The sequence below is a fragment of the Penicillium nucicola genome, assembly GCF_028828085.1.
Source record: "Penicillium nucicola strain IBT 29836 chromosome Unknown utg000001l, whole genome shotgun sequence".
In the NCBI taxonomy this organism is placed as follows: domain Eukaryota; kingdom Fungi; phylum Ascomycota; class Eurotiomycetes; order Eurotiales; family Aspergillaceae; genus Penicillium; species Penicillium nucicola.
This window is the reverse complement of record NW_026643125.1, coordinates 3,702,869-3,715,732: the sequence shown is the minus strand read 5'-3', so window position 1 is coordinate 3,715,732 and position 12,864 is coordinate 3,702,869. Positions and strand designations below refer to the sequence as shown.

The window sequence follows — 12,864 nt, the reverse complement described above, 5'->3', positions numbered from 1 at the left end:
GTGAGTTACGGACAGATGTGGCAGGACATGGAAACAAGGATCGCAATAGACATCTCGCTTGCTAAAGTTAGTTGACGGGGCTTGGCCAAGTTTGGAGTGACGATGGGCTGAAACTCGGTAATTCGGCGGTGGCGATTGGACGTTCAAACGGGGCCGCAGCCCGTCGCGATTCCCCCACTTCAACATTGCGCCGATTTGGATATGAGATCAGGGGGTGGAATTGGATATATATAGAGAGGGAGAGGGAGAAAGGGGGTTAGAATTACCTGAATACATCACTATACGTTCTATCACAATTAACCAAATCATTCAATATGCCTGCTCTTCTTAACTCACCAATGGATATGACCATGGAGAGTAGCGATCACTATAACAACTGGCCCACAGACAAAGGCGTAAGTAACTAGTGACTAGTGACATGCAAACTATACATTCTAATCCCTGCATCTTAGTACGATCCCGCATACGAACAACGCCAACCAGTCGAGATCCCAGTCACCGGCCACTTCCCTGCCTATGCCGCAGGAGTCTTATATCGTACCGGTCCAGGCAAAAGCCAGGTTCAAGCGGACAATGGAGAAATTCTGCGACTGACCCACTGGTTCGATGGCTTCAGTCAAACCCATCGCTTCCAAATCAGAGCCCCTGATGAATCGAATCCATCAACTCGCATCTTCTACAACTCCCGCTTTTCGACAGACGACCTCATCGAGCAGTCGAGAAAAGCCGGAAATCTAGACCGAATCAGCTTTGGGCAGAAACGCGATCCGTGCAAGAGTGTCTTGGGCAAAGTCCAAAGTGAATTCCTGCCTGAACCTCAACCTCGGCCTCAGCCCGGTCCAGCGGGTATCAACATCGGCGTGACCCTTTCAATCAACTTCCCGGGACTGGATACCAAGCCTGGAGATGAGAAGACCTCGCGCTGGACCAACTCGGAGGGGATCCGCACGCTTTATGCAAAGACCGACTACAATGCTCTCAAGAAGCTGGACCCGGAAACCCTCGAGCCGATAGGTCTGGCCTCACAGACAGACCTACACCCCGAGCTCGCGGGCCAACTTGCTGCGTCGCATGCTCGATCTGATCCGGTTACTGGAGACATGTTCAACTTCAACCTCACACTGGGACAGACGTGCACGTATCGCGTGTTCAGAGTGTCGGCGTCAACAGGCGAAACCACAATTCTGGCCACTTTCGACGCCATCCCAGCTTATCTACACTCGCTGCTCATCACCGAAGACCACGTCGTGCTGTGTATATGGAATGCGCACATCAACCCATTAGCCATGGATCAATCCTTCATGGACGCCATCTTACCAACAGACCCCAGCCAGCCAGCAGTATGGTATGTCATTGATCGCAAGCACGGAAAAGGCCTGATGGCCACATACGAAAGTCCAGCGTTCTTCTGTTTCCACACGATCAATGCCTGGCTCGAGCCATCGAAGGACGATCCGACCAAGAAAGACTTGGTCGCCGATATTGTCAAAACCGATAGCTCCGAGTTCCTGCAAACCCTCTACTACGATAACTTGATTTCCTCCCGAGATACAGCCAAGGAGTTCCAGAAGAACCGGAATGACTCGTTCCGTACGTCGATTACTCGATTCCGATTACCCGCGATTCCATCTGTTCCCGAGTCCGATATCAAAAGGGCTTCCATCGAGTGGTCAGTGTGCAAGTCCTTGTCACCCGAGCTGCCGACTATGGATCCCACGCGAGTCACACACAAGCACAGATATGTTTACGCGGTGACTTTTCGCGGGGAGTCTACGTTGACGGATGGGATTATGAAGCTTGATTGTGAGACTCAGCAGGTTCAGCTCTGGGCTTGCTATGGTCAGTCTCCTGGTGAGCCTATCTTTGTTGCCAATCCCGAGGGAACGAGCGAGGATGATGGTGTCCTTTTGAGTGTGGTTTTGGATGGTCAGAAAGGCAAGAGCTATTTGCTTTGTCTTGATGCACATACTTTGGCTGAAATTGGTCGCGCGAATGTGGATGGGGCAGTTGGGTTTGGATTCCATGGCCAGCATGTTCCGACTTTGGGTGGGATGCCTACTGGGGATTATTAGTTACTAGGATTACTAGGCTAGGGGTTCGAATGACTTCTTCTTTTGCGCTGTTAGTATTGTTTTCTTTGATTGAATGTCCACAGAATCCAGTTACTTAAGTTCAGAATGATAAATCCGATGTCATCGACTAAATTGATTACATTTCCAATGCATCAGTCGGCCAAAGTGCATTAGTTCTCGGATATATTGGATTGCCTGAACCTGGGGTACTTCAGTTTAGTATGCAACTCCCTCACAAAATCAAGTCACCGCTGTTCCTCGAATTTCCAATGCCGAGATCTGTTTAGTTGAGCATTAAATTGGAGACTGCCTTCCACTATGGAGAAGCGAAGTGATGGCCAATTATGTTTCCATATCGAATTTCTCCTATTTCTAGACACTTTAGCACCCGGAACGAGTGTGATCTCGGTATAACTATTTAGTGCCAAGAGAGTGATGACATCAACCATACCAAAGGTCAAACTCTGATCGAAAGTTATGCCGACGTATGTCGTAGCTAAAATTTTAATTCATCTGCGGCGCAAGAGACAGAGCTTCCATCCACTCAAACAAGAGAAACCGGTTGATAGGTCTGGAGTCAGAGCCACACATATCCGAGTAGTCGGATTTACGGACTTAAAATACACTTTTACATCCGAAGTAATCGACCATCGCAGAGAGCTGAACCAAGCAACAGCATTTAAATACGGGTGCAACGTCATTCCGAACCTGAGACTTCTATTTCTTATATCACTGAATCTACCAGAGCTATTCCAGAGCTCAATCGTCCGAATCACTTGAGCATAGGAGACAGACCCATCTCCATGGAGACCATTCGAGACACAGCATTTGGAAAGCTGGTGCGCCTCTTTTCACGTTTCCGATACTTCCAATATCCCGAAGAGTACGATCCAGCGATATGGACCGAGTACCTGAAGACCGAAATACCAAAAGAAGAAGAGCCTGCCACTCCGGTCGACAACGATGAGAATCCTGAGGATCTCGAGGCCTTTGGTCTATATACTGTGATGTCGCAGGCGTCGAGGCGGATGTCCACAACACCCACGCGGATGTCAAGTGCTCCCACGTTACGGGAGACTGGTCAACCACTGGTGATTAGTTGGAAAGGAGAGAATGATTCGGAGGTGGGTTCAATTATGCTTCTAGGCCGCTGAAAAAAAAAAAGACCAAACCAAGGGCTAATGTTCGAGCACAGGATCCGCAAAAGTGGAGTTTGGGGAAGAAGTATTTCGTGAGCTGCCAGATTTGGCTTCTTACGTTTGCGGTCTATGTTGGCTCTGCCATTTACACACCTGGTATAACAGGCGTCACGGAGCAGTTTGGGGTGAGCAAGGTGGCAGCGACGCTGGGTCTGACCCTTTTTGTCTTTGGCTATGGTCTAGGTTCGTATCAACACTGCGGTACGTCCAGATTACGTGCTGACCTCTTCGTCTATAGGACCGATGATCTGGGCTCCTCTGTCCGAAATTCCAATGGTTGGTCGAAGCCCAACCTATGTATTGACATTGTTGGTCTTTGTCTTTTTCAACTTCGGCGTGATATATGCCCATAACTTTGGAATGCTGCTGGCTTTCCGCTTCCTCACTGGGTTATTCGGATCGCCTGTTCTGGCAACGGGGGCTGCATCTATGGGTGATATGTGGAGCCCTCAAACTCGAGACTACATGATTGGGGTCTGGGGGATGTTCGCCATCTCTGCACCAGTCTTGGGTCCTATGCTCGGTGGATTTGCGAGTTCTGCAATGGGATGGACTTGGACTATCTGGCAACTGGTCTGGGTGTCGGGATTTACCCTGGTTCTTCTATTCTTTTGTCTGCCGGAGACCTTTGCGCCGAATATCCTTGCTCGGCGCGCTCGTCGGGTTCGCCGCGTCACGGGCAATTCTCAATATATGTCCGAGTCGGAGATTGAGATCAGAGAAGTCAAGCCTGTAGTAAGTGGAAGTTTGCCGGTCCAAAATAAAACAAGTTGCTAATTGAAACTCAGGACGTTATCTTCGAGGCTCTTATTCGGCCTTTTCAACTCTGCTTCCTTGAGCCAATCGTCCTTATCACCAATCTCTACATCGCACTCATCTATGGAATCCTCTACATCTTTTTTGAGGCTTTCCCGATCGTCTTTGAGGAGCTCCGCGGTTTCAATCCAGGTGAAGGTGGTTTGGCATTCCTCGGAATCCTAGTGTGTGTTATCTGCATTGTCATCCCAGCCTATTTCTATTGGAAATGGCGTTACCAGTCCAAGTACTTTGATGCAGAGGGCAACATCGCACCGGAGATGCAAATGCCTCCTGCTATCATAGGCGCCTTTGCCCTTCCAATTTCTCTATTCTGGTTCGGCTGGACAGGCAACTTTGCTAGTATCCACTGGATCGTCCCTATCATTGCATCTATGCTCTTCGCCGTCGGTGGTTGCCTGATCTTCAACTGCATCTTTTGTTACCAGGCACATGCTTATCCAAAATACGCTGCCTCAGTACTTGCAGGAAATGACTTTCTACGCTCGTCGTTCGGCGCTGGATTCCCCCTTTTTGCATCAGCCATGTTCCACAACCTGGGCATTGGATGGGCTTGCACTCTGCTTGGATGTTTGTGCGTGTTATTCGTGCCTTTCCCATTCATTCTCATCTACCGAGGAAGGAGGATCAGAATGGCGAGCAAGTTCGCACGACATGATATTTAAAAGTCATAATAGTTTCATAGCCTTTGTTTAAATTAAATTTACATCGCATTCTTCTCATTCACCAGGAATTCCAACACCCGATACCTCTTTACAAATCTTCAACAATTCCTCCTGTTTAGCCACAACCCCAGCAGCAGGGTCAGGCGAGTCTGCTCCGCTAGGGTTAAAGAAAGTCCCACTCTTCAAGCTCGCTAGATTCCCCTTCCCAGCAGCCCACTCAGCCAAAGCCTTCGTGGGCTTATCAATGCTCCCCGGAGCCATCGAACCTCCCATCTTAGTCCTAACCCAGCCCGGATCCATACTAACCACTTGGATCTGCTCCCCCCACCGTCTCGCAAACGCATTAGCAAGCATCATATCATGCATCTTGCTATCGCCATAAGAATGCGACTGCGTAACATTGCGCATGGAGTTATCGCCCCCATAATGGCTATCCGAGCTCATAAACAGCAGCCGCGACGTCGGCTTGTCCATTAGACAGGTGAGGATGTACGGCGCGAGCGTGTTGACGGAGAACACAGCCGAGATCTTGTCGGCGGTTATTTCGCGGCTGGATGTTGCGCCGAAGCCTATGCCTGCGTTGTGGATGATTGTGTCGAAGGCGCCTTTGCCTAGGGAGTTGGCTTCTTTGGCTAGGTTTTTGGTTTCGCTGATTGAGCGAAGGTCGCCTACTAGCACTGCTTCGGCATTGGGGACGGCCTTTTTGGTTTGCGCTGCCCGGTCTGCGTTGCGCGCGTGAAGCACTACTGAGTGGCCTTGATCTGCCAGGATTTTGCCGGCTACCTGGCCGATTCCGTCGCTTGAGCCTGTTATGAAGATGCGTGCCATGGTGTAATTGGTGTAGTTGGTGCAATTTGTGTAGTTGGTTGTGACTTTATATATTCATCGATGATATCATAAACGTCAGGGAACCTGCGTGCTCAGTCGGGTTTACAGGTCTTCCATATGACGTCAAGCTTCTATTACCGAAGGAATTTGAAGCGTATTTTCTATCAGCTCGAACAATAGACTGAAGGGATATCAGAGTAATCTTAACTTGAATGCCTCGAGACTTTTGCGTTCAAGATATTGAATTTCAGAAGCCAACGTCATCTAGATATGAGATATATAACTTGTCATGAATGTAGTAAATCTGTTTTTAACTAACAAGGCATCTATTGCATCTCATATTTTCTCGTCGCTAAGAGTCTTTTTCACCATGGTTTTGGCGTTCGAACGTTGACTCCCGCCACGCCTTTCAGACGACATCTCCACCCTATCAAACTGCCCTCTCTGGTACACTTCTCTACCCTCAATCCAAATCTTGACCCCAAAACATCCCAATCACATTCAATCATCCAACCTCAAAATGTCAGGAGAAAACAACCTCCAAACCCTGCTAGCAACAATGCAACCAAGCCTAGACTCAACAATCTACGTCTTCCTCACAACCAAAGAACCACTCCACACACTCCCCCTATCAACCCTCGAACCCCAACTTCTCGTTAAAGAAGAAGAAGGCACAACAATAGTGACAACAGAGTCCCTGGCCAGATCCCACGGCTTCACTGAACCAACCTTCCCCTGCAAGAAGATCACCCTCACCATCCACTCCAGCCTGGAAGCGGTCGGACTCATCGCTGCAATCAGCAATCGGCTCAAGGATCATGGGATCAGCGCTAACGTCGTGAGTGGATATTTCCATGATCACATCTATGTTCCTGTTGCCAGGGCCGAGGATGCGATGCGAGCTTTAGCCGAGTTTGCCGGGGAGTGCAGAAAGTGACAGTGCATCCAAGACCATCGCTACAGGGTAGAATGATAATGTGCGATTCGATCAGCACTGAAATGAATGACAATCAATCAATTGCAAGCCCTCTAGGACTATTTACTACAGAGATATGGTACACCACACAAAAAGACCAGAAGCAACAGTGAGATCGATAAAGAAGACAAAACGAACACCGAGAAAAGAAAAAAACCCTCAAGCCTCAGCGAAGGAAATTTCTATTTCACTCTGCCACAGACGCCGAAAAAAAAAATTAAAGATATCAGAAGGAATTAAGCCAGAAGCATCATCCACCCACCCCATTGCCCGTGGAAACTCCGCTCTTAGGGTGCCCATTTTTGAGCGCGCCAGTACATGTATTAGCAAAAGTCGAGAGATGACCAGTCATGGAAAAATCAGAACGGAAACGAGAAAAACACCGCCAGCCTAGTTGCTGCTCTTTAATGATGTACATCGAGACAAGATATGGGAGCGAGAGGACCGGAGGAACGGTGAGAACACGAGTAATCGGGGTATTAGTCGTACAGATAAGAAAGTTGATTTCATGACAAGGGGACGAAGGAAATAAGAGGAACATGCGGCATTGGCAAATGATTTGTTTTTTAATGAGAAAAGCTCAGTAGTCGACCTCTTTTTCAATCACCATAATCAGCTCGGTCAGTTCCTTGCGTAGGGCGCGGTTCCGGTCCCAGACTTCGACAATCTTTGGCCGTTGGCTGACGAAGCATGCCTTCTTCCAGGGTAGGCCGCCGTACTTGGACGTTGTGCGGTTGGGCAGGCCGCGGGCGATGTTGCGCAGGACCAATGCGGCCTTGTAGGCTATGCCGAAGGGGTCGCCCTTCTCGTTGATTGGGGTGTCCATGTAGAACCACTTGCGGACAATGCGCTCTTGTAGGATTGCGCGCTTGGAACTTGGGGGTTGGGCGTCGGCGGGACGGTCTTCGGGTAAATGTGAGGAGACGTGCCCAGCGACCATGGATGTGTTGGCGCTGGGGCCAGATGCTCGGAATCGTGCACAGTGGTCCCATTGGCAGGTGTGGATGGCAGTCTCTGCGGGATCCAGCTTGTATTGGCCTTCGGTTTCTGCTGGTTCGAGGCTCATGTGATCGCCGAAGACGTGAGTCCGTAGGTCTGTCGGGCTTGTGAATGCGCGTTGACACATTTTCGAAGGCTTGGAGTTATCGGCCCATCTGCAGTAGACATAGGGGAACGCCTCAAAAGTGTGTGCAATCTCCAGGGGTCGAATGCCCTTGATGATGAACTTGGTGGAAGGGCCCGGCCCGTTGATTACCTGTGCTTGTGCGTTCGTAAAGGTGTTACTAACATTCTTGATGAACTCAGCAGCAGGTAGGACACCACCTCCGGCAATACGGGGGTCTGCAAATCGGCTCTGGTATGCTTGCCATAGAGCGATCTGGGTGATCTCGCATTCTGCGTCTTCGATGAAGCAGCAACGCAGCCACTGTGAGCTGCGCTCTGGTTCTGACAGCTCCATGAGCTTCTCCAAAAGTTCAGGTGGCACACGAGGGATGTCAGTTGGTGGAGGTGCAACTTTTTCTTCTTGGAGAACAGTCTCCTTTCTAGTCGGTCGAGCCTCGTAGGTTAATAGTGCGACCATGCGTGGGACAAAGACAATTGGGAAGTTGACAACATCCATCAATGTTTCGATGTTGTCAGGACTGAGAGTGTATTGATACCACAAGTCCAATGCGCCGCTCAGAATGTCCTTATCGAGATCAAGAAGAGTGTGATAGTACAGTTGCTGCAGAGTTGGTTTTGCCAAACTCTCCATGGACCGGTTGGCATCCGCATCATCCAACTCTGTACCGAAATGGGTCAGAGCCCAAAGGGCTCGTACCACATGCGCGCGATCAGGAGAGTCGATGCATTTCACAAGAGAGATCCACAGGGGGTCTTCCGGGTCAGTACGCAAGAACTTTGTAACTTCTTCGGCAATATCGAGAGCATCATTCTTGATTTCATTGAGTCGGGGTTGATTCGGAATGTTGATCAAAATAACCAAGAAGTCTCGCAATAGACCTTTCGCATAGCGTGATACATAGAATGCGTTCTCTTTCAACAATACCATATTCCTGAGCACTAAGGTTGCCTCTTTGATGTTCCGTAGCTGGTGGTTGAATTCGTCGGTCTCGAGACTGTCGGTGGGAAGGTTGACTGGGATATTTTGGATCTTATCAAGAAGGTCGCGTGTGCCATGTAGCGAGTTCAGAACATTGACACGGTCAATAGGCTGAAGAGGATCGTATTGAAACTCCCATTTGACGCCTGTGCAGAGATGTGTAATGTCAAGGGCCTTTTGCATGAGTGTCTCAGCAAGCAGCGGGAATCCTTCAAATTTGAACTTGTCCCATCGTTGATTTGAGATTTGTACGAGATGGTACAATGCAAAGTCAACTTCATCTGGAATGCCAGACTGCAGACCGTAGTGAGCACGCTTGTAAATATGATCGGCTGAGAGGGCATTAGTCCATGGGGAGTATCCAAGGCTTGAAGGGGGAGACTGACTTCTTGGGACCTCCAAAAACTTCAAGGGAAAGTAGGGATCGTAATAATCCACTTGCCGGGGTGCCTTGGCTGGGTCACGGAGATTGGCAAACAGGACTGGTCGATTTCCTGGGGTTGGAACTTCTCGTGTTGACATGGGAAGCTGTCTGTGGTCCTTTCCTTCCCAGCTGTCGACGGCAAACTGCGAGTTTTGGGGATTGGCAGCCGGATTAAAATTCACGGGGTGGGGACTCGTTGATGGTTGGGGTGATGTAAACTCATGTTGAATATGTGACCGACGAGCTGGAGTGGTGTCAGGGATAAAGGGCTGGTTGACCTTCGGGGCCTGGCGTAGCCCCTCTGAGAGACAAGTCAGTATATTCGCATCAACTCTCACAACTGTTCAGGGATCTTACGTCGTAAAGAAGTGCGAGGGGTAGACATGGTGGAGGATGAAGTTCGCGATAGCTTTGCGACGTTCGCAATTCGCACCGACTCGGTTTGATGAATCCGGAGCAAACGAGATGACTCGTGTCACTTCGCGAAGTCAGGCTAAGCCGAATAGACAGCTCTGCGTTTGCCCAACTGACAATTGCGACTGTCACGGCTCGAGGTGTCCTGCCCTTGATACGTCTGGTAGCAAACGAGGAAAGCGATTTCACGCTAATTGAAAGGGTGTCAAATCCGGAAGGGAGTTTTGTGTTGGCGGGCTCGTACTCTCGTTATGACCCAGCCGAGTATTTGGTGGGTGAGTGGAAATCGAGAATGGTGACTAGAGTTGGGTCGCAGGATTCTCGCGCGCGTTCGAATGTCAAGGCGACCAAGGATGCGACAGCGAAAAATAGTCAACGAGCTCGCTGCAATGGTGAGTCTGAGGGTAAAGTGAGGCTGCGCAAATATGACGAGTATCTGGGACTAGGGTACAATATGAAATAATAATCAATGCCTTGCGGCCCTGGAGGGCTGTAGCTGCGCTTGCGATCAACGGCATTGATCAGCCAAAAGTCCGCGCTCTCAGCGCGTTGCCGGATTATATGTTGTTCCGTTATCAGCGCCTGAGCCATCAGGCGCTGACGCTTGTCCTGACTGGGACTAGCGTATTGTGATGGAAGTTCGAGGTCGTGGCACGTGATGAGGTTGTGGCACGGGCTGGTCAACGTCTTGGAGATTTCCTTTGTTCTTACTGTCTGTTGTCTTCTTTTGTCCCATATTCCTTCTCAGGAACCCCCTGCTCATTGTGAAACGCAACCATGACAAATAAAGAGAAGTCTAACCTGCATTCTGCATTGGATTTTTACAAAATAACTCGTACGCAATAATGTATTGGCCCTCTAGAGATTATATCTTATCATTTCTTCCTTGGGGAATATCTTGAGTTGCTCTCCTGGCAGTTGTTTGAACAAATAAACTAGCCAATCTTTATCAAGCAGTTAGCTGGCATGGATACGTAGACCTGAAAGCATCAAATTGAAATAGAAGGGACCCTTACGATGCTTGCAACTAAGTGGTTTGAAATATCAACCATGGCATCCATGGATATAACTTGGCATCAGTGGTAATGTGATGAGATTCCTCTCAGTCATGCCGCTGCATCTTCCATCTTCAATTCACTCCACACGACCCATCACAGGCTATACCATGGCCCCATAATCTCATGTTCAATCCTCTTTCATCTTTTGTCTCCAATCATGCAGAAATTACGCTCATCCCAGGCACTGAGTCCCCAGATCATTCGGTTGGCGATTGCCAAATTCTCCCACACCACTACTACCATTGACCACATTGGACCACTGACATGGAATCATGTGAGTGGCAATGGAGACTTGGTTTGCGTTTTTGAGAAGCTTCCAAGTAGTGCTTCTGCGTCAATCGGCTTAATTCAGCGAGTGATCCGAGGCAATGTCATCTTAGTATCTCTCTACCACACATGGCGTATAGAAGCCAAAATGCTGACCCTAGTGACCCCCTCGAGTAGGAGGATATCAATGTCACAGATCTTGTTCGGATGGCTCAATTGAGAGCCCAGTCAGATACTCAGGGTTCATTGCCCAAGTTTCCCTTTGCGGCTGTCGTCAAGCTCCCTTGTCTTGCGATCAAGTATCCTGAAGGTGGAACCCATGTGCGTATTTCCTGGCAATATATCGTCTCTGGGGATGAAGCTCTAACTGGACCTTTGTTTAAATCTTAGATCCGTCGATTTCAGATCAAGTTCACCATGGAAGGTGACTACCACACAGCTCTGGCCATCTTAGGGGAGATCGGATGTCCACTGACTGAAGGCAATACACCTGCTCTACGTCCAACTCCCTCCGTATCATCATGGACATCTGGTCATCTTTCTCATGCACCAAGCATCATGATTCCATCAACTTCAGTCCGCAGCATTGGTGCCCCATTTAATCATATCGGAGCCTATGGGTCTCAAAGAACCTGTAAGCACCATATTATTTGCCTCAGAAGTTTTCATTCTCATAGTATAATAATAGCAGCATCCCTCCGAGCATCATCTCCTGCCAGCACTGTGTCTTACGCTCCCTGCAGATTTGGTCCTCGTCAACCCACATTTAATCATCCAGCCCAAAGCCTGGAGCCATTGTCCACGGTTCCATTTCAATCCACTCAGGCCCCATATGTATCCTACCAGGAGCCAGAAGCATCCAGCTCTCAGTCTTTCACAGTCCCCGCAATCCACAACCTTGAGCAGTTGAACCAGATGCTACCTCCCAAGCGAGACTTGCCGTTCCAAAAGCCACCGTCTAAAAAGGCCCGTTCCGCCAGCGTCGCTCGACCTGCAGAATCAGCTAAGGATCAAGACCGGATTCACCATCCCTTCGACGCAGTCATGCAACCCGAGCTATCCGTCCTGGATCCTGGCTTGCAAGAGGCTGGGACTCTTATACCCTCCCAACAAAGCCAATGTGCAGCTGCGAGTCAGAAATCACTCGCCTGCGAGAACCTCATCACCTCTCCAGAGGTATCTAGTACCGACAGGGTAGTTGAGCACTTAGCCCAGAGAGCTACTCTCCAAAATGCATCCCAATTACAATCTCAACCGGGTGCAAACAACAGAGTCGGCATAGTAACCGGCCCCGAACGTATACAGGACCAATCACCCTCTCTACCCTCGTTTGGATCTGCATCTGTACCCCATGCAGTCCCCGCCATGACAGAAGACCATCTTGCGCAATATTTAGCTGCACCCACACCAGAGCGAGTCGCCTTTCTCGAGAACTGGATGTGTGACTTGATCGAGGATGACAGATTTATGAGCCTGTGTCAGGATGTTGAGGGGACGTGGAGACGGTTTGCGTTTGGGAAAAGGCAGTGAGCAATGGGCTGGGACTGATATCAGTCCAGGTCTCAGAATTTGAGATTTGTGATTTCAGATTTTATCATGCTATATCAATTACTACGGATTGGGTTATATTTCATGGTTTGTTATATCTTATACGATGCATTCGAGCCATTGCACGATCTATCAGGTCAATGCTGAAGGGATGCGTGAATTGTGTGGGATGAGGTGAAATGATGATGTTTAGTATTGATGACTGGCTTGACATTGATAGTATAGTATTGGAATAGATAACCGAAGCTAAGTAAATACCGCTCCCTGTTCGTCTCTGAATCACCCGGGATAAGTATGAGATAGTAGATAGAATACAAAATGGAAGGGGAGGTCTGTCAGTCAGGTCATGACTCGCTCAGGGAGGAGAAACAAGGACAAAACGAAAAGACAAACCAAGGAAAGATCTCATATCAAAGTTGTAACCACACGATATACGACAAGTTTTAGCGATATGTGGCACACATAGCAGAACCCACCAAACAAGATTTTGAGT

At 49.0% G+C, this 12,864-nt stretch overlaps 6 protein-coding genes across 6 annotated transcripts; 4 read left to right on the top strand and 2 right to left on the bottom strand.

The window, feature by feature from the left end:
• Positions 1 to 314: 314 nt before the first annotated feature.
• N7511_001406 (carotenoid oxygenase family protein) lies at positions 315 to 2,072 on the top strand (the record flags this gene model as incomplete). Its single annotated transcript, XM_057123831.1, has 2 exons — positions 315 to 395; positions 453 to 2,072. The coding sequence occupies 2 exons, from the start codon at positions 315 to 317 to the stop codon at positions 2,070 to 2,072; spliced, it is 1,701 nt and encodes a 566-aa protein (XP_056989564.1).
• Positions 2,073 to 2,875: 803 nt separating this feature from the next.
• N7511_001405 (MFS transporter) lies at positions 2,876 to 4,752 on the top strand (the record flags this gene model as incomplete). Its single annotated transcript, XM_057123830.1, has 4 exons — positions 2,876 to 3,196; positions 3,268 to 3,454; positions 3,510 to 4,006; positions 4,060 to 4,752. The coding sequence occupies 4 exons, from the start codon at positions 2,876 to 2,878 to the stop codon at positions 4,750 to 4,752; spliced, it is 1,698 nt and encodes a 565-aa protein (XP_056989563.1).
• A 54-nt stretch (positions 4,753 to 4,806) lies between these two features.
• N7511_001404 (uncharacterized protein) lies at positions 4,807 to 5,580 on the bottom strand (the record flags this gene model as incomplete). Its single annotated transcript, XM_057123829.1, has 1 exon — positions 4,807 to 5,580. The coding sequence occupies one exon, from the start codon at positions 5,578 to 5,580 to the stop codon at positions 4,807 to 4,809; it is 774 nt and encodes a 257-aa protein (XP_056989562.1).
• Positions 5,581 to 6,100: 520 nt separating this feature from the next.
• On the top strand, positions 6,101 to 6,517 carry N7511_001403 (ACT domain-containing protein; the record flags this gene model as incomplete). The annotated part of the gene is made up of 1 exon (XM_057123828.1): positions 6,101 to 6,517. One exon carries the CDS (start codon positions 6,101 to 6,103, stop codon positions 6,515 to 6,517), a length of 417 nt encoding a protein of 138 aa, XP_056989561.1.
• Positions 6,518 to 7,136: 619 nt separating this feature from the next.
• Positions 7,137 to 9,469, bottom strand: N7511_001402 (putative chromatin remodeling complex subunit (Rsc9); the record flags this gene model as incomplete). Its single annotated transcript, XM_057123827.1, has 2 exons — positions 7,137 to 9,385; positions 9,442 to 9,469. 2 exons carry the CDS (start codon positions 9,467 to 9,469, stop codon positions 7,137 to 7,139), a joined length of 2,277 nt encoding a protein of 758 aa, XP_056989560.1.
• Positions 9,470 to 10,713: 1,244 nt separating this feature from the next.
• On the top strand, positions 10,714 to 12,353 carry N7511_001401 (uncharacterized protein; the record flags this gene model as incomplete). Its single annotated transcript, XM_057123826.1, has 4 exons — positions 10,714 to 10,935; positions 11,001 to 11,144; positions 11,214 to 11,457; positions 11,512 to 12,353. 4 exons carry the CDS (start codon positions 10,714 to 10,716, stop codon positions 12,351 to 12,353), a joined length of 1,452 nt encoding a protein of 483 aa, XP_056989559.1.
• Between the last annotated feature and the right edge of the window lie 511 nt (positions 12,354 to 12,864).